The following is a 21,028-nucleotide window of genomic DNA, read 5'->3' on the forward strand; positions in this document are numbered from 1 at the left end:
CTTCCACACCCTGGCGGAGGCACAGTGCTAAAGGTGTTGCCCACTTTTGAGATTATACTGTCAGGCTTGTGATACTGTTTTTTTCTTAAAGAACCAGCTTCTGGAGCCACGTGACAACATGAGAACCTTAGCGTTCCTTTTGAAGAAGTAAGCTTTTTGTTGTGGAGAGACACTCGTAACTATCACAAGAGTGTATGCTAAAGGCTCCAAAAACACAGGCAAGACACAAACCCTCAACTTTTTTTAAACCAATCTTATGAGTCAGGCCCCATTATGAATGCTTGGGGGGTGGCAATACTGGAGCAGTGCATGAAGAACACCTGCCACTGCCCATGTTGTACCTGTCTTAGGCTGCTTGAGAACTTTTGTCTCCAGGACTGTCACGCCATCACCTTCCCCCAGTACTAGAGTCAAACAAATAAACAGCATGCGCTAACTCTGCATAATACCTTGGGGAAGGGACTATAGCTTGGCCAGTGAAACACTGCAAGGAAACATAGATTTATTCTTTGCTCTCTGCTCTGTAAGGACTACAGCACCAGTCACTCTGAGCGAGGCTGGCTTTCATATTACCACTACAGTAGCTACCCTTAAAGCTGTGGTTCTTGAACTTTGCCATGCTAGACCCCCTGTCATTTAGCAATAGGGGCATGTTAGAGTGGTCGTGACTCCCAAGGTTCAGAACTCATGCTTTAAAATTGACATTACCTTTATGATACAGTGATATTACAAATGTGACCACGTGATAACAGAGCAAAAGCTGACTTCAGTGGTAAAATCTTGCCCCAAGGACAGATAAATCACAAGGTAAAAATCCAGTGATGCTTTTTAGTGTTGCTCAGATAGCCTTGCTCAGTGTGTTCTTTCTGGGTGTAAAATCTTCACCTAAGATGAAATCCAGCCTGACCCATATAAAGCTCAAGTAATGAAACTTTATGAGTGTCTATGGTCTTGAAATAGCAGCTATGTCTCCTCTCTACCGGTTGCTTGAGATGATCTTGAGGAAGCTGTATCAATGTAAATCCTTATGTTGTGCCACTCGCCCCATCACAGATCCTTTCCGCAGCATGATGGGGTGGGCAGATACTCCCAGGTATTTGCTTACCTGCAGTCTGCCCCGTGGTGGAGTTTCAGTGATCTGAAAGACTGAGACCTTTCACTGTCTTCCCTATATGAGAGGGCAAAAATTCACCCATCTCTTAAACTCCACTAAGCTTCAAAGAAATCTAACCACTATCTTTAAAGACAGTTCCAGCTAAATGGTTTCTAACCTGATTCGGTAATAGATGGAAGCAAACTGTGTTGAAACCACTTTTTAAAACAGGTTCTAGTTTAGTTCCCTATCCAGGTAAAGGCATTTTTAACATGGTTTAAACAGATTATGCTGTGTCCACACTTCCGGTTTAACCTTGTTTATACCATCAGCCTGAAGCAGTTTAAAAATGAACATTTTTTTGAGCCATGGAGATTGGATTCTCCGTCTTACACCTGGGCGTCACTTACAGCTGGGCAAAGTAGCTGTAAAATGCTCCTGTTCTGGTCTGCTAGTGTTTCCATCACAGTTGGCACAGATGTAAATGACGCCACAAGATGCAAGACAGGAGAGAATGAGGCCCCTATGCAAATAGGACCCCACATAGGATGAAAATGTCCTTTAGCTGCAGACAGGCAGGAGTCTGAATTCCTCCTTAAATCTGGTCTAGTGCAGAGTCAAGCCCTAGAAGAGAGGAAATTGTGCTTGACAGATGCAATCATATGCAAATGGCTGTAGAAGAGGGGAAATTATCATCTACAAACATTGGGCAGAAATTCCATCTGCCGCCTCCTCAGGAAGGGCTCTTAATAAATTCTGAGACAGCAAAGTGACACACATCTTAATCAAGCCTTAATCCAAGGAATTAATTCACTGCGCGTTTCTGCATAATTCCAGGAGTAATGCTAAAAGCCCTGGCAATATCAGCAGCAGATGGACTCCCTCCAACTCCATGCAAAGGTATTAAAGAAAACACAGCCCCTGTCACATCACTTCATGTACATACACATGGTGAAAAGCAAGGGGGCTGTGCCCTGCCGCTGCCTGGAGCTTATGCAGTCTGCAGACATCAAAGGCCGGGCTTGCAACGTGGTGGAAACTAGAACCTGCCTCAGAACAAATAAGGGGCTCCTGCCATGCCCTCCCTGGACAGAGGATCAGAAGCCCGCAGCAAGACAAATGACTGGAAAATGGGCACTAGGGCAACTGTGTCCATTTAGGAAGACACAGGACTTACAAAGTGAGCAGGGAAAAAAGGGAGGTTGACTCAGACCAGTGTCAAGACACGTGTGTCAGAGCTCTGGGGGCTCTTTGAACCAAGAGGCTGACTAAATGAGTACGTAGGAGGAGTGAGGATAAATTGTCCATCATAGGGGAGCTATCGGATAATAGTCATCAGAATTAATAAAACCCTCCTCTTCCACTCCTGGTGGTTCTCAAAGCACTTAACATACACTAAAGGCACTCAGCACTGGCCTCTCTCCCTGTTAAACTCAACAGGAGTTTTCCATTGACGTTTGTCGGGGCAGAACTAGGCAAATGCTGAGCGTTTTTGAAAACCACGCCCCACGTAATTATCCTCCACACCCCTGTGAGGTAGAGTAAATAATTATTATCCTTGCTTATGATATATATGTTAGAGAAGCCCATCCAAATGCCCTGGATTAGAAATCCCAATTCCTAAACCACTGAATTTTGGGACTGTAGGAGATGTTTCCAAACCGGGATGCATATGTCACAACTGACCCTATATCTGCAATGTCTAAATCCAAAACTCCGGGTCTGAACAGCCCCACACTCTGGAAGCTTTGAAACCCTACTCTGGATCCCAATATATTGCCTCAGGCAAGCTGCTATTCAGTTTTAGTGGGGCTCCCTGGCTATAGAATGGGAATAGTTAGCACAGGTAAAGGTCACTTTAGAAATTAGTGTGTTCTGTTCACTCTCAATGAAGTAAGAGCACAGAAAATATTGCACATGCGCACTTGGATAAGAATCTTTAGTGCTGTCTGACAGCAAGGTCACAGGTCAAATTCGAGACCTTAGTGCAAATCTAGAGAAACTTCCGTCTCTAGCCACACATGGTAGGGCCTTTAACTCTTACTAGTCTGGAAGGAATGCAAAGCTGACCCCTGGTAACCTTCAGATACCCCAAATTAGGATGAAAGCACTTTCCCCATCTTGGCTTTACCTTAGCATAGAGCAATCTGGCAGGCTCTGGTTCCTTTGTAAGAGTGTGGCAGGAAGACATTGGGGTTGAGGAATACAAAAGGGGGTGGGGAGGTGCTATGGTTTCCTGCAGAGCCACTGATCATTACAGGTTTCAGAGTAACAGCCGTGTTAGTCTGTATTCGCAAAAAGAAAAGGAGTACTTGTGGCACCTTAGAGACTAATCAATTTATTTGAGCATAATAATAATAATAATCATATTTATCTGATCATTACCAGCTCTTTAGGTTAGAAGGGGAAGCATATGGGCACATAGAATCACCGTTAAAGAAGAACCTGGGGTCCATAAGGAAAAGCTAAGACCTTTTTAGGTTAAAAGTAAGGGGCCATCTTAACCAAGCTTGCTTTGTCCTCAGTTACCCAAGAGTGTTTACTGTTGTACTAATGCAGGGTTTACAGGGATCTGGATGGGTCTGGCCTGTCACTGAAAAGAACGGCATTCACTTGTAACTTTCTAGCTCTGGGTCAGCACTTGTTTACGCGTATCTGCCCTCTTGTTTGTGTCCCTCTATTGCTGTTTGTGTCTGTGCATATATGCCTGTGTATCTGTGTTCGCGTTATGCCTAGAAGTGATTCTTAGGGACTCCCCAGTCCTGTTTTTATGTGTGTCTGTAACATTATTTAGACCAGAGCAGCTTATTAAGAAGCAAAGGAGAAGGTGAGGGAGAGCAGGGGATGATAGGGAAGGGGGACAGGAGGGAGAGCTAGATGTTTTGGGAAGGTGCTAACTGCACTTGGCCAGCCACAGGGCCACTTCCTCAGATCTCCATTACACAGCCTGCTCCCAATGTTGCTATTTCAGTCTGAATGTCACCTATAAATTGGAGGCTCTTTCTCTGAAGGCTGCAAATAGAAGTGCTATTAGATAATCTTTGATTTATAGGGCAGCTAAGTGTGGAGTTTAGTGAGGGCTGTGGCCAGTCTGCCCACTTCCCAGCCAGGAAACCCAGCCTGGGCTGGGGTCCTGCTCCTGCAGATTTCCTTTACTTTTCCTTGCAGAACTTCCTCTGCCCTGCATTGACTGGTCCCCTCCCAGAAGGGGTAGAGAGGGGGCATGATGTGAGCTCTACGTCTCCACTCACTCTGTGCCTATTTCTGCAGATCTCTCCTCCTCCTCCTCCACCACCACCGACTCCTGCCAGATGGATTTCAACCTGCTGACGGACTCAGAAGCTCGCAGCCCTGCTCTGTCCCTCTCAGATTCTGGGACCCCTCAACACGAACACAGCTGCAAGGGGCAGGACCATAGTGGTAAGTGCAGGCTCTTCCCTTGAGACCCTTCCCATCCCCGTCCTTGACGTTGCTGCCTGGCCAGAAGGGGTGGAACGGCTCTCCCACATAGCACCTGCACTGAATGGACACGTCTCTGTTTTGCATGCCCCTTGGTGATAGTGCCAGGAGTCTCTCTGGGAAGAAGACTGGCTGATCCCCAGGGATCAGTTCAACATGATGCTAGAGGTTTAGGCTCCTGGGACACTCATCTCGTTAAATGGATGCTGGGCAGATGCCTTTACTAGATCCAGGCTTTGTTGTGTTTGGTGCTGTATAAACAGAGCCAGTGACAGTCCCTACCCAAAATCATTGTAATCTAAAAGTGAGCCCAATAAAAACACCCGCAGTACTTGACATTTGGATCTTGGGCTCTTCCTTAAAAGGCTCCACCCTCTTCTACCTTCTCCAGAAACTCAGCAACAAACAGAACAAGGGGCCACGGTGTCTTCTTTGTAAGTCTGCAGATAGATGATGGTTTCCTAGAGCTGACTGTGTAGTTTGCAGATAGGCTGGAGCGTTCAGTTTCTGCTAGGAATTAAAGCAGGGTAAAGGCTACAAACCTTCCAGTGGGTGTGTTTCAGGGATGCTGATTTTGATGACAAGGTTAGTTAGGAGCCTGACAGCTTCAGATCTGTCCTGATCCCACACCTGTGTCCTGGGAAGGAGAGAGGAGAGCAGATCAAGCAGCTCCCTGGAAGATGGAAGGGAGAGAAGGAAACCAGCCCAGGAGAATGAACGGGACAGTTTATTATCCTATTCCTGGCACCACACAAAGGAGGCGCTGCACTTCCTTGTTTTTTAATTTGAGCATCACTTCCAGATCTCAGTCGGCCATTCCCATAGACCCACAATGACCTATATAAAACACATCTGATCCAAAGTACATCCTGTTCCTTTCCGATCCAATCACATCACCAGGAGTTTATCAGTTGACTTCAGTGAGAGCAGCATCTGGCCCTTGGAGGGAGCAAGGTACAGTGTCTAGAGCAGGGAAGTTGGGAGATCTGGGTTGTGCCACGGACTTTCTGGGTGCCCCGGTGCTAGACCGTAGACAAAAGGCCACAGAAATGCAAAGTCTGTTTAAAAGGTCTGGCATCGCCATGTGCTGTGGGTAGGTGGTCCCCCTTTTGGACCTTGGCACACCAGGCTGGGAAGAGACACACCCTTTCCCAGTTTAAGCCATAGACAGAGGTAAGGTCCAGCTGTCCCCGAGTAGTGTGACTTCCCCTCAGTGCTTGGGGCCCGCTGGCTGATAATGGCCGCCTTCAGAGGCATTGCAGCTGGCTGCTTCCTCTGCTGCGGTTTTAGTTCCATTAATGGGTTGGATCAAAGCTGGAAGTGAGGAAAGGGCATTGAAGACCCTGGGAGAATCTCTCAGGGGAAAGGCTCCTCCAAGGAGTCACGTTCAAACCTTCCAGATCACTTTTGGTTTAACGCTCTCTGTGCACTTCAGGCCCCATCCAACTACCTTGGAAGCCCAGGGCCAGGTTCCCACTGACTGACAATCTCCCCCTCCCCATTCCTAAGAGAGCAGAACCCGGAAATGGCTTGCACCCACCCAGGGCCAGTTCCGGAACGGCTAGAGATGCAGTCACAGCTGGGTACCAGGCACAGCCAGGCCATACCGCTGGAGCAGAGAGCCCTGAAGCGCACTGGAGAGTCCCTCCTTCCGGTAACCCTGCAGTGTCCCGGGGACCCTTGCTACAGAGGCTTTAGCAGCAATAAACGGGCGGGAGACGCCCCCTCTTCCCCTATTAGAAGGCTGCCAGGTTCAGCTTCCACTTGATCTCGGCCCAGGTTACAATATCTGCTGCAAGCTCCGCACCTCTACAGCGCACTCCTTCCCAGGCGGACCGCGATAGGCGCTGCCCCGCAAGGCAACCCCAGCACCCGACAGAGCAGCCCCGGCCAGCACGCAGGGCAGTGGAACGCACAACCCCCCCCGGGTCACTGCCGCCCCGGCGCAGGGCAGTGGAGCGCGCACCCCCCGTCACTCCCGCCCCGGCACCCAGGACAGTGGAACGCGCACCCCCCGTCACTCCCGCCCCGGCACCCAGGACAGTGGAACGCGCATTCCCCCCCCCCCCCGGTCACTCCCGCCCCGGCACGCAGGGCAGTGGAGCGCGCACCCCCCGTCACTCCCGCCCCGGCACCCAGGACAGTGGAACGCGCATTCCCCCCCCCCCCCGGTCACTCCCGCCCCGGCACCCAGGACAGTGGAACGCGCATTCCCCCCCCCCCGGTCACTCCCGCCCCGGCACGCAGGGCAGTGGAGCGCGCACCCCCCGTCACTCCCGCCCCGGCACCCAGGACAGTGGAACGCGCATTCCCCCCCCCCCGGTCACTCCCGCCCCGGCACCCAGGACAGTGGAACGCGCATTCCCCCCCCCCCCCCGGTCACTCCCGCCCCGGCACGCAGGGCAGTGGAGCGCGCACCCCCCGTCACTCCCGCCCCGGCACCCAGGACAGTGGAACGCGCATTCCCCCCCCCCCGGTCACTCCCGCCCCGGCACGCAGGGCAGTAGAACGCGCTGTCACCCGCGCTCACAGCGCACCCTGGTCCACTGCGTGAAACAGCAACCGACACACACAAGGGCAACCTCGGACAAAGTCACAGGCGCTGGGCAGCGCCTAACAGGCAAACCAAAGTGCCCCGTACAGAACGTGTGTGGGCCCCAGGCAGTGTCAACCACCACACTCAGCTACTTGCTGCCCCGCACAGCCCCCAACTATACACACTGCACCAGCAAACACCCCCCCCCATCCACTGCCCACACACCCCCTGACCCAGAGATACCCTCCCGTATTGCAGACACAAGCAGCTCAGATCTGGACACCCAAACATAACAGCCCCTGGCTACAGCCGCTTCATTTCGTCCCCCCTCTCTGCGCTGCTGTCCGATTTTCGTTTTTTGCAGTGAGCTTTTATTGTCACGCGCAGTTTGTGTTTAAATCCTGTTCCACGCCCCCCTGTTGGGGTTTGTTTGTCGATTTCAAATTCTTAATCCCGGGTCCGGGCGTCTGTTTATTGTCCTAGTTTCGTAGGTCCCAATTCAATCTGGTTTCGGTTTTTGGGGCGTTCATACTGGTGTTTTCCATCGGCGCTATTCCTTCACTTCCTCTCCTTTCTCCGCTTCCCTTTCGCCCGGGCTGGGATTTCACACCGTCTTTCTTGCTTTCTAATGACATTTCCCAGCTCAAATCTAACTTGTTTCGGGTCTCACTTGTAGACTTTGGTTCTTTTTCCCGGGGAACTGCGCGATCCGGTCAGCTTTGCCCCCGGTGCAGCTTCCTGGTGAAATACTCATGTTTGGAGGACTGGGGGGTGGAGAAGGAGATTTCTTTGTTAATTAATCGGGAGCCGAGGGCTGGATCAGGCGCGGAGAGTAACCAGAACGAGGAACTGCTCAGTTCAATCAGTTTCCTTTCTGGGCTCGATTATGCGCCCGCGGAAGCCGGGTTAAAACTCCCCCGCTCGCACTGTCGAGGCCAGTCTCTCGCCTTTATCCCCAGCCGGGATGTGTGTGGGGCAAAGTGACAGCAGGAGCTGGGCAGCTGCAGCGCAGCGCGAGTTCCCGGCCCGGCCCTGTGCAGACACCGGGCTCCGGATCCTTCAGCTCTCAGGTCCTGTGCGGAGACCGGTCAGGTGAGCGGGGCCACCCGACAGCAGGGTTGGAGCCCGGCCAGCCAACCCTTGCCGGCTGCGTTGAGGAAGGCAGGGGGCTAAGGCGAGCCAGGGCCGGGGGCTGCAGCTTGCCCCGCAGATTGGAGAAGGGAGCCTAGCCGGAGACGGCCCGGCCTGGGAGCTGCACTCGGGGGAAATACTTGGCAGCAGGGTCAGCGATCAGGGCTGGGGTCGAGCAGTCCCCAGCCCGGCGCTATTCTCTCGGGGTCGCAGGGGAACCAGCTGCGGTGAAAATGGGGCACAGTCACTATTGGTGACAGGGGCGTTAACAGCCACGGCTTCCTCGGGCACGGTTGGTGGAGGCGCAGGAGCGCACTGACAGCGGCCCAGCCCTGCTCTGATGGCACCTCGGCTAGTGCGCCTGCCGGGGACAGGTGAGAAGCGGATTGACAGGCGCGGAGCTAGGGGCTGAGAGCCGGGCGCTGCCTGCGCGGGTACTTCGCTTTTTCAGACCCTCGGGAAAGCATCCGCTTGCTAGAATTAGGGGAGTCCGACTGAAGGTGGCAGGGCTCTCTCCCCACAGGACCGCTTTCTGCTCTGCTAACCGCTAATTATTAAACCAGCCTGCAAGGGAAGCGTCTTCCTAAACCCAGGCCGGGCGGGTCATTCCCTGAGCCACAAGGATGTATCCTTACCCGCTTTCCCGCATCCTCCCTGGCTAATGGACCCGGCGCCGATCTCACCCGTTGTAAATGTCCAGCCCCACATCTACCCAGCTTTCGGCCTCACCTTGTGGCAGTGAGCTCCACCGTGTTGCGGAGGCGCCCCGAGATGCCTCGCCTGCTTTTCACTGAACGTGGCCCGGTGCTTGTTAGGAGAGGGAGCGCAGGAGTCGGCCCCCGGCTTGCCTGGGAATCTACCGCCCTCCTGTCCCCTCCATGGGCTGTAGGAGTCCCAGTTAGGGTGACCAGATGTCCCGATTTTGGGGTCTTTTTCTTACATAGGCTATTTCCCCCCACCTCCTGTCCCGATTTTTCACATTTGCTGTCCGGTCACCCGAGTCCCAGCGGTTCGGGGCATGTGCGCCACCAACAGGCCTGCGCCCGCTGGGACTAGACTCGGGGGACTTTGAACTGTGACGGGGGAAGGGATGCTTCCCCCTGGGCGCTGCCTTCCCTGCCCATCGCCTCCCGCATGCCGCGGCGGGTCCCCCTCTCCCTATCTGACGCACCGCTCCCTCTCCAGAGCGGCCTGGGCGCTCCGGCAGCCTCTGAGCTAGCGAGCTGCAGCTCCAAAGAGCTAAACCTGTACCCGTCTCCCCGCCGCTGCCGGGACACACATCGCTGCGCAGGGCCCTTCCTGTCTATCCCTGCTGCCTTCAGCCCGGGGAAACCCTGCCAGACGCGCCTGCCTGCGGCCCGCCCTCAGGAGCAGCCTAGATTACAGGCAGCTTCACACTGAACCGAGCATCTTCTCTGGGGCGCTTCTGCCTGCCTGGCCCAGATTCCGCTGGGGCTGATCGGATAAAGGCGTCAGCAAAAGGCACCTGCAGAGATCAGCGCGGGTCTGGCCCACCTGTCTGCGCTCCCCCGAGCGCCCCTGCCCCGTTTCTGTGGCTGTGGCGGCCCTTCCACGGCCAGCAGCCAGGTAACGCTCCCCTCGCAGATCTATCGCTTCGCCTCTCCGGTCAGCAACGCCGGCAGGCGGCTCCTGCAGCGGCTGAATAGTGCTGTCCCTTGCAACAAACGGGCTTTCTGAGCCCCCAGGGCCGGGGCATCTAACAAGGACAGCAGCCTGTGGACTCAAACTTTCCCGGACCTGCGCGAGCGACTCCCTCCCCCCATCCACCCGGCTAAATCCGAACCGGAACGAATCCAGCCTCTGTAAACTGCTCTGCCCCTTACCCTGGGAATTAAGCTTTGAGGACAGCCCTGCACGGTTCCCAGGTAACCCATCTGGTTGTTTTCAGGCAGAGTGCACCGATCCCTTATCAGCCAGAGCTGGTTTTGGAGCGTCAGCAACTTCCCGTTTAGTTCTCGCTGCTCCGGCTCGGTTTACACAGAGCAGTGAGTGCCAAGGGACAGGGAACCCGTGGAAGAGCGATAGCTGCCCAGCCGGCCACGGCCGCCCTGCAAAGCGATCCGGGCCCCTAACTGTAACTCCAGCGAGTGCCGCGTAGCCAGTGAGCAGAACTGGCGGCCAGCGCGCTGTTTGCTCTGCCCCATGTTTCATTAGCACCAAATCTGCGCTGTACAGAAGTGGCAGAACTCATTGCAAGAGCTCAGCGTCTAAACAACACATTTACCCCGCTCTCTGCTCTCAGCCACCCCCCTGCTCCCCGATCCTTCCGCGCCCCTGGCCCCACATGCACCGCCCCCAACTATCTGCCCCCTCGAGGGCTCCGGGTCTCCCTTCGCTATGGGCACCAGCCCTCGCGCCCTCCGGGGTAGACTAGCAATTCCGGCAGGCCTTGACTGGCCCAGACGGTTCCTCCTCTGCTAATCCCACCTCCCAAGGGGCCAGCTGTCTCTGGCTGGTGCCCCTAAAGTAATCCCCACTAATTGAACAGCTTGCGCAGTTAGCCTAAGGTATCTTCAATAAGCACCGTTTGTTTGGCACTGGGTAGAAAATCGGGGGTGGGGAGAAATCACACAATCATCAAAGCTAAGCAGCGCCTAGATAGAGACAGCAGAGCTGGCTGAGCCTTAAACTGAAGCGCAAATATTGGTTAAGTGAGATGAAAACCTCCTTCCCCTCTGCCCGTGCTCTCAACCTACCTATCCTCTCCAGCATCCCAGCGAGGTGTGCCTCCCTGACGCACTGGCCAGGTGCTACCAATTGTCATTAGCGCCTTGATTACTTCCTTTGTAGCCAAAACCTCGCTATCCAGTTTCCCGACAGAGCCTTTCAAACCACCCTCCTTCCATGACCACGCTTCAAAGCTCGGGAGTCCATTTCAAAGGAGTCTAGAATCTCGGTGTAAAGGGAAATTGTTTATATCGGAGCCACAAAAGCCATTTATCATCTTGGGGTTTGTCAGAGTCACAACCCCTGCTAGAGGTCTGGGCAGACACCCAGAGCAGGCTCTTTCAGCATGATAATTACTCATTTTCTCTGGTTTGCAGCCAGTGGCATAGCATACAGAACAGTCCTAAAATCAAATTTATATTGGACAGTCTGAATCCCTCCTTTCCTCTAACCTATTGTCCCCTGGCCTTAGTTTTTCTTCTATTCAAATTGTTCCCATGATGTCACCATTTCTCTGCCCTGTTCTAAATTGGCTGGCTCCTCCCTTTGCAAGAGCCCAGTTCCATTCCGCCTCAGCTGAAAAACCCTGGCCAGATGAGCACCTTCTCCCCGTGCACAGAGTACTCTGCTGCCTTTGGAGAGGCACACTCTGTTGCAGCTAAGCAGCTGTGGGTACTGGCTGGAACTGGGGATTCAGGACTCTGCTCCTGATTTGCTTTGTGATTTCAGGCAAGTCACTTCACCTGCTCTGGGGGCTTGGTTACCCCAGCTACCACATAGGACTAACTTCTTAAGCTTCAGTGTCCTGGGCAGCTGTGAGGTTTAATCAGTGTGTGTTTAGCGTGTCCATTTTTGGATGGAATGCACTAATTAAATGGCACCTTTCTTCAGGATAGAAAAGGCAGCCAGATAGAGAGAAATCAGTTGAACTCCTCCCACTGTAAAAGACAGTCTAGAGTCAGCTGAGTACATTCAGAGCATTATGTCTCATTACCTGCCCCCCGTTCCCCCCCAGTTTTATTGTATTTAGCCAAGTGCACCAGAGGATTTGTGTGGTTTGCAGAAGGGTGTTAAAGAGAAGTCCTTTTGAGTTCTCCAGCTGCATATGGAATGACAGGCTGTGATACCTGCAGTTAAGATTGCCTGACCCTTTCCATTATAAATCTGTTTTTAGCTACTTAGAACTTTGCCAAGCTTGAATTGTTCAGGCTAAAGTTTTCCTTGCCGGGGATCTGCTTCGAGCTGAACAAGGTTCAGCCATTTCCAAGAACAAGGTGTTGATTGTTTGCCCATATTAAAGTTTTACAGTTGAGAAACACTAGCACCTCTGTACTTTGGAGCAAGGACTTCAGGTTTGGCAGAGGCATTGCCCTGGTGTCAGGGATGTATTTTTACCATCCCTGTGAAAGCTTGTCCAAATCTGGCCAAATTATAAGCCCCTCAGAAATCTCCATTCACACATGCTCAGACTTGTAAGAGTCTGGCAGCTAAATTCTCTGAAGACTGCAGTAGTCCTGGACGTGCTTCGTTCTCCAGTGTATGACTGGGCCAGGCCCACAGAATGACTGAGCATGATCCGGCCCAGCACTATAGAGGCTGAGCAGGACTCTTCCTGAAATTGCTGCTGTAGGTTGTTGGGGGACTGGGCCAGGGAAACTCTCTCCTGTGCTTTCCATGTAGTGCCCAGGTAGCCTTGAGGAGGAAGCTTAACTGAGTCAAATGCACAGAGATGGGGAAGGAGGGAGGAAGTAGGAGAAGAGTGGGAGAGGCTGGGAGGGGAAAGAGGTCTAATCAGTGCGGAACTTGCCCCTATAGAACCTGAAACTAAACCAATTATTCTTGAGTCTCACAACTCCTTCACTGTTTAGTTGTGAAACTCACTGGTGAAGTGGGACCATCCCCTTTTGTGGCAGGTCCATCTAGCAGGGGAAAGCTGGTACTTTCTACCACTTATGCAGTTAGTTCAAATGGTAAGAGGTTTGTTTGTGTGTGTGTGGGGCGGGGGGGGGGTAATCTTTAGATCCCATTCTGCTGATGATCCATGGGAGGTGGGGGGAGCAGTATGGTTCCACATGATGCATTTTTTTTTTCAATTTAAGTTTAAAAAAAAAAGTTAAATTACATAAACAACGTTAAAAGAATGTTCGAGTTGCAAAATCAAAGATTCAAGTGTTAGAAGATGCCAGAATGATGGCTGGTTGTGCAGCCTTAATTCAGCCCCCTGGTGTGTATGCCTTGATACTGGCTAGTTGCACAATCACTATGTTTTTCCACAGGACCCCTCCAATGGGAGCTGCAGGTGCTCAGCACCACTACAACACACACCCTTAGCACCGAAGCCTAATTGCCCCCTTGTGTAGCCTCCATTCCTAGTCGCACTAGGCTGTGACAACCTTGTGCTCTCCCCTGCCCGTTGTGCAAGGCCCTAGGGCTGGTCTATGTGGGGAAGTTAACCGGCATAACTATACTGCTATAGCTATACCGGTAACTCCTTGTGTGGACACTCTTATTCCAGAATAAATAACTGTTCTTGTCACTATGGTTGTACCATAAATTTCCACATGCAGATAAGCCCTTAGCTGGGCAAATCCTTAAGGATGTACTGGCTTCTAGTCACCTGCTTTGGACTGGAGCTGTTACTGTCCATTCATGGGTTCTGCCCTGTTAAATCATCTTATTGCACTGACCTGACTGGCTGTGAGTGACATTTTCCCTTAAGCCCAGGCAGCTAATTCCAGCTATGACTCTAGTAGTTTAATGGAGGGGGAAAGGTGCATGTAATACTCTGTGCACTATCTGAGGTTACTAGTAAATGCTCAGCTATAGTATGTGTTGGTTTCCACTGCTGTCAAAAACAACAGAGTGACCTAGAAATAAAAACTGTCCGTTGAATGAACTAAAGGGGGCTTTGTTACCTGGGGTTATTCACCCAGGGGGGCTGATTCTGCCTCTGACACAGCTGTCAGGGAGAGCTGGGCATGCCCATTTGAGGGCTGGGTTGGCTCATGAGAGGGAGAGGGTGTGTAATGTAATCACGCCTTGGGCTGCAGAGAAATAGGGAGGGCATGATTCACTGGCATTGCACTTTCTTGCTTTACGGAGTAGCAGCAATAGTCTTGCTGACTCACAGCCCTGCAGCTACAGAGTGAGGAATCCTGGAGACCAGGGTCCATGGACCATGGCAGATGGCACCCTACATGGGGAAGGTAGTCGTACATCTACACCATGCTCTGCCACTCAAAGGATATACAATGCAATCTCTCACCTACACCACACTGTCCCTCACTCCCATAGGGTCCCCTGTGCCTCTCCACACTGCAGCGGGGAGGGATGGCAGTAATTGCACCGAAGCTAGAACTCCACTACTTCCTTTCCAACTGCACAGCACAATCCTCTCTTGGTTCTGCCATGCTGAAAATCCTTCCCTACAAACACCATACAGGGAAAGCCAGGGCCAGCAAGAGTGGGAAGGAAGGTGTTTTCCCTGAAGCATGGCGCTCCCCTGGCAATACTATACCACCATAGGAGGCTTGCTCTGCAGATGCCACTTGCAACATTAGCTGGTAGTACAGAGCTTCTGTCCTCTGGGAGCAGGGCACTGCGAAGAGGGCACCGGGCATGCTGCTCTGCAGATGTGTAAAATTAGGACCAGGATTCCCCTTATCTCCTTGGGCTCCACACAATTACCCAGACAGTCTTGCACCCCTGCCCAAAGGTGATGATGCCTTGGGCTTAGATTATGTCAAAGTCAGATATTTCATGAGACTAGGGATGATATAGCCCGTGAGCAGTGTGCTGTGTCTACACCATCCCTTTATGCCCTGTGCATTGCAAGCTTCCCCTGCCCTCAGTAGGCATTCTGAGCAAAGCCTGCAGATTGGGGCACGTCATTACTACCTTAGTTGGTGGTGTTTTGCCATTGACTCTCACAAGCAGGCTCTTACACCCTGTGCTTCTCTCTTTGAAGGGTTTCAGACCCAACAAAATGAATTAGGGTTAAACTGAATATTGTCCCCTCATGGATAGTCAGATCATTACTTTCATGCTCAGAAATGGCGGCATCTGTCATCATTCCTTTTTAATCTGTTCAGAGGCCAACAAGGGCTGAGTCTCTCTCCTCTGACATTGGTTCAGACCAGAGGAATAAGAGTATAGTCCCCACTGGAACCACCACTGTAACATACACATTAAAAGCACGTGTTGTTGTCAAAGAGCATCAACTCAATGGGGGCCAGAGAAATTCATCTGCTTCCAAAGAGCCCTCAGGAAACGGGCACTGTCCCCACATCTAGATAATTATAGCAGTACTTAGAGTGTCACAAGGGTACAGCAGTTTCCTGTGGGTCTATTTTTAGGTAATACATATTTCCACCTTTTGAATACACATCTTCAGTGGTTTTCATAGTCTCAAACAACATTAGCTGAAGAAGCTGGCTGAGCCTGAGGTTTGATGTTGGGGCATGGAGCCTTCCTCCACTGCCACACCATGTCTGGCTGTCTTGAGCTGATGTTTGGTTAGGGACCTATGCTAAATATTTCGGGGTCTCACCCTACTTCCGAATGGTCAGCTGTCCATGCCTATTGACATGCCCCCTTCTTAAATGCAGCAGAGAGGCCAAGGGTTAAATGGGCAATGGAGAGAACTAACCTCCCACCCTTAAGAGGTGGCTGGTGGGGCAGCATGAGGGCAGCCTGTATGGCCACTACCTGTGCTGTTAAATGAAGAAGGGCAGAGAGGAGCACCCAGTTTAGGGCCCGTGCGAAAAGAGAATCTATTGGACCAGTGGGCTCCTTAACAAGTCCCTCTTAAGTCCCTCTTCCCCCCCCCCATCCTTAGTGACTCTGAAAAAGTCACTTGGGGACCATGGTGGATAATTAGCTGAACATGAGCTCCCAATGTGACATTGAGGCCAAAAGGGCAAATGCGATCCTGGGATGCATCAACAGGGGAATCTGGAGTAGGAGCAGAGAGGTTATTTTACATTTATATTTGGCACTGGTGCAACCACTGCAGGAATACTGTGTCCAGTTCTGGTGTCCACAATTCAAGAACAATATTTATAAATTGGAGAGGGCTTAGAGAAGAGCCTCAAGAATGATTAAATGATTAGAAAACCTTCCTGATAGTGACTGACTCAAGGAGCTCAACCTATTTAGCTTAACAAAGAGGAGGTTAGAGGGGTGACTTGATTGCAGTCTATTAAATATTTGTTCTCCATGTAGGTACTTCTAACAATCTCTTCAGTCTAGCAGAGGAAGGGCTAACGCTATCCAATGGCTGGAAGTTGAAGCTAGACAAATTCAGAGAGGAAATATGGTGTAAATTTTGAACAGAGAGAGTAATTAACCATGGGAACAATTTACTAAGGGTTGTGGTGGAGTCTCCATTACTAAAAATTTTAAAATCAGGGCTGGATTTTTTTCTAAAAGAGATGCTCTAGGGATTATTCTGGGGAAGTTCTCTGGCCTGGGTTATACAGGAGGGCAGACTAGATGATCACGGTGGTCCCTTCTGACCTTGAAGTCTACAAATCCAGTAGAAGGGATTGGATCTAGATGGCCACTGAGTAGAGAATGGGGAAAGAGTATTCACTTTTAGGGGACATGGCAATGGGGTGGGGGATGGGGCAGTCTTTCATAACCTGACCATTCTCCATGACAAAAGTTCAAGAGAGGCCAAGATGTCATATCCATCATGTATGTATGTGCCTGTTAAATCGAAGTAAAATTGAATGGAGTGTCCTGGAAAGTCATTACTTTCATCTGCGGCTTCCACTTACTGTAGGAGCCTCAGTTTGTGATCCTGGCAGATTGGCTCCCCTCCCCTCTTGTGTCTGCTCTTCTCTCAAGCCAAGGCCTGACAGTTCTATTCTACCCTGCCTTCTGTTTTGAGCCAGAAAGGTTAGTTCCGTTTATAGGATGATTAAGAGGCATATTGCAAAGCCTTCTCTATTACAATGAACCAGGGCCTAGTTTATATTTAACTAGATCCCTAGGGTGATTTCCTTTCTCTTCCTTTAAATCTCTCCTCAAAATTCACTTTTTTCATCTATAATCTCCACTCATCTTATACAGCAGCCAGTACCCAAGTGCTTTCCAGAAATGCAATAAATAATGTGACTAATATTTCTCCCCGCACGTGGCTCCCCCCGGCTCCTTTGTCCATTTTCTTTCTCCTTTGGCATTCTTCCTGATTTGTTGACTTTTTATTTGTAGTCTCTGGGGCCTTGTCTAGATGTAAAATTGCACCAGGTCTGCTAAATCGTGTGATTGAAAATTGCTTTAGTTAAGCAAGCATAAGAAACATTAAGTGAACACTTTTAAATCTATTCAACCCAGACTTATATCAATTTAGCCTAAGTCAGTTAGGAACAGGTTTAAACTACATTACAATAAGCTACTCAAATGGAAACAAGAGTCTACCCGTCAGTTTAAAACAGACTTTAAGTTAAACCAGTGCAAGTTGTGTGTAGACAAGGAGTAGTTTTTTGGCTCCTCTTACACCTAGAGGTGGCTGGGGCTGTAAAGCTGGGCTGGTGAGAGAAGAGTTGAGTCTAATAGGATGCTGCCTGCTCTTGAAGCCCTACATAGTTACCACAGCTGGCTGCATTAGGGAGGGAAGGCAGGTGAGTTTCGTGTGTGCCTGGATTACGTGCACCAGGAATGAGGTGCCCTGGAGTCCTGGGACTCAGAGGTGCAGGCTGGAAGCCTGGAGCAGGTAGCACTAGGGTAATGAGAAAGAGTTGCATCTCAAGCCACTGAGCTTTGGGGAAGTTGCTGTCCTGGGGACCGAGGCTTGTGCCGGAGTCCCAGGGCTGCGTTGTGATGGTTTGCCTGCCTTTGCATTTCACAGACACAGAGAAGTCCCAGCAGAACCAGACCGATGACTCCAACCCCGAGGACGGCTCCCTGAAGAAGAAGCAGCGGAGGCAGCGGACTCACTTTACCAGCCAGCAGCTCCAGGAATTGGAAGCCACCTTCCAGAGGAACCGCTACCCAGACATGAGCACCAGGGAGGAGATAGCAGTCTGGACCAACCTGACCGAGGCACGAGTCCGGGTACGGCCACCAGTCTTCCACTCCACAGTCTCTGAATACAGCCACAGCCTGGGGAAAGGGGGGCCCGAGACCAGCTCTGCAGCAAGCCACCAAACCAACCCAGACCCTGCCTTTAACAGAGAGCCAAGGGCACTAGAGGCTTCTCCAGCACATCAGTTCCACCCAGCTCTGCTCTCAGGGCCCAACAGGCCCCCGCTGCAGAAACCTTGCAGGCTGCCATCTTGGATTCAGTGCAAGTTCACAAAAACTATCATTCTGGCAGGCGTTTGAGCGGGAAATCACACTTGATTTCCTTGGGAATGATTAGTTTGATGGCAGGCTCCTCCCGAGGCAGAGAACTGCCCACCTTCCTCCAGTTCCATATACTAACAGACATCTCTCCTGTGCTCTGACCCTCAGGGAAGATAAGTCTCCCTGGGCTGCTCAGGGTCAGAGGGCCCTGGGGAAGAAATCTCACCCAATACAGAGGAGAAGCCTTTACTCAGCTCTGCCCATGCTCTGTGAGTGAGAGTGTGTGAGTGTGAGACACACACAGTGTTGCCAGTTCTCCTGAATGTATTGGGTATGGGGATTTTGGATGCCGGTGCAGGAACTCTCATCCCCACATCTACCCGTCCCACGTCCAGCATGTCTGTCCTCCCAACCTCCAAATTAATCCTGTCTAGTTCCCCCTCAGTTCTCTTTCCCAGCCTCATCTCTGCTCCTCCTGCGGTTCTTCACCTCTTTCTCTGCTGCAGCCCCCCTCCTTTCCCAGGCTGGATGTTTCAGGGAGGGGTGGAGGTTGGGAGATGGGGGAGTCGAGCCCTTCTGAGCTGCTGGTCAATTTCTGCTCCCTGCTCCCCACCTGTAAGAATGTGTCAGCTCTGCCTGCTTGTTCCAACAGCTCTGATTGGCTGCTCTTGCCCAGGAGGCGGGGCAATGGGAATGTAGCCAATCAGTGGGGGTTTTCCAGGGGTTGACATGTGCACCTCTCAGTGACATGGCTGGAGTTGTAGTTGTAGAAGGCCGGGTCTACACCTAAAAATCAGTACAACCTAGCCCCTGGTGTAGACACGGCTAGTCTGTTGGACAAACTTTTCCATCTACCTACCTACTGCCTCTTGGAGTGGCGGATTAACTACATTGACAGGAAAGCCCCTTCTGTCACTGTAGGAAGTGTCTACACTGCTGCACGGTACCTGAAATTTCATTTGTGGGTCTGCACCCCCTTTTGACCAGATGCACGTTAAGCCCTGCCTGGGAGACAGGACGCCTGGGCTCTATAACTTGCTCTGTTACTGACCTATTGTGCAACCATGGGCTGGTCACTTCTCCTCTCCGGGCCTTCATTCTCTGCCCTTCAACCTTTAGCTTGTCTATTTGGACTACCAGCTCTTTGGGACAGGCCTGCCTCACTAGGTGTAGGTAATGGCAGGGCTCTGATCTCAGCTGGGACTACAGATTAACACCACAACCCTTATCCATATCCCTGCTTCATCTCCCTCTGTATATTCTCAGGCCCTGGACCCTTACCCTGCCTATGTCCCGTGTTCCTGCCTTTCCATTGTCTATCCCCCTCCCATCCTACCCTACCCTTTACTCTTTACTCTTTCTGTCCTGCTGTGGCCCTTTCCTCTGGTGCAGGCTTCAGGTTTCTCTATCCTGATGAGAATTAGTTCCCAGAAAAGCAGGGGTGTCACATTTTAAAGGGAAACCCTGCCAACTCTCATGATTCTAGCATGAGTCTGGTGACATTTAGGTGGTTAGGTTATTTTTTTTTTTAAAGGGTTTGTATGAATTTCCGATTTCTGACTTCCTCTCACAAACCTGTATCCTTAGCCGAACAGCCCCTGTCGCCCTGTCAATGAGACTGAATTGCATGCTGCCCTCAACAAGTTGGCTGACATGCCCCTTGTGAGTGTGTGTATCGGTATGAGATTGCCCACTGCAAAGATGGACACCATTTCTCACTATTACCAATGGGGCTGAAGCCATGGTCTGAGGGAAAATGGTGGCCCTTTAGAGTATGCGCCAGCTGACACAGGCTCAGGCTGAGGGGGTGTTTAATTGCGGTGTAGAACTTCCTGCTCAGACTACATCCCAAGATCTGGGATCTTCCCACCTTGCAGGCCTAAGCCTGCATGTCTACACCACAATTAAACAGCACCTTAGCCCGAGCCTGGGTCAGCTGGCATGGGCCAGCTGCGTGTGTTTAACTGTAGTGTAGACATACCCTTAGTCACCATGTGAGGCCAGGCAAGAGCCAGGAAGCTGTGGAACTGCTGGGAATAGGGCAGTGGGGGCAGCAGAGAGGGAGCTAAGCAACAGGACAGGAAGCTATATTAGGAGTCAAAGGACACGTGGATAGCAGGAGGCAGACTGAGGGTGAAAGGGCCTACGTGTGGCAGAGTGAGAGAACATGATGTGTAGGAAACTGAAGGGGATGCTGCAGACAGCCAGAGTTGTAGGAAAGAGATCTACATTGAGCAGACTGAGAGGCCAGTGTTATGTTCTGAGGCTGTATAGTTTGTGTAGTAGCAGCCTAGCTCCAGTGTCCATCTTTGAGCACTCGATATAACCCCAAACTTAAATACCGTCAGAGTTGAAGGCCAGAAGGGCCCCCCAGATCAGCTACCAACCACCTGTCTATCACAGGCCACCTCCACCAGTGACATGCTAAACCCAACAACCGAAATTAGACCAAAGTATTACAGCCCACAGGAGACTAGACTATTGTATGCCACAAGCAGAGAATAGGAGGAACCGAGGTGCACCAACACCTGAGGCCCCTGCAATAGCAGGGAAATGATTCAGTGAGATACACCCAGATAATCCTGGCAAGTGACCCACACCCGATTACACTTCTCTCTAGGTCAATATGGGGGAACTATTGAACTCTAAGCCGTATAAACAAACATCACACTAGGTTCCCCTGAAGTCTGACCCTCTTTCTCCAGTTCCATACATACTACAAAGGGGAGAATGTGCATGGGGCAGCTGCCTACCCTGTCTAGCTAGGGAAGAGGTAGAGAGGGATAGAATGGCCCCAAGGGATACAAGAGCGTAGGTGGGATTTGCTCTGA

At 51.4% G+C, this 21,028-nt stretch overlaps 1 protein-coding gene and 1 long non-coding RNA gene across 2 annotated transcripts in view; one reads left to right on the forward strand and one right to left on the reverse strand.

The window, feature by feature from the left end:
* The window catches only part of PITX3 (paired like homeodomain 3), a 40,103-nt gene that overhangs the window by 16,058 nt on the left and 3,017 nt on the right, over positions 1–21,028 (forward strand). The window contains exons 2-3 of the mRNA XM_007053377.4: positions 4,364–4,513; positions 17,761–17,966. Coding sequence (XP_007053439.1) covers positions 4,405–4,513; positions 17,761–17,966 — 315 coding nt within the window. The 5' untranslated portion in view covers positions 4,364–4,404. The remainder of the gene's footprint in view (positions 1–4,363; positions 4,514–17,760; positions 17,967–21,028) is intronic.
* On the reverse strand, positions 7,378–10,947 carry LOC122466470. The gene is made up of 3 exons (XR_006291985.1): positions 10,064–10,947; positions 8,855–9,026; positions 7,378–7,852 (listed from the first exon to the last, which is right to left on the reverse strand). It is a non-coding gene; the product is annotated as an uncharacterized LOC122466470 (long non-coding RNA).

Source organism: Chelonia mydas, chromosome 7 (assembly GCF_015237465.2).
Source record: "Chelonia mydas isolate rCheMyd1 chromosome 7, rCheMyd1.pri.v2, whole genome shotgun sequence".
NCBI classification, from domain to species: Eukaryota; Metazoa; Chordata; order Testudines; family Cheloniidae; genus Chelonia; species Chelonia mydas.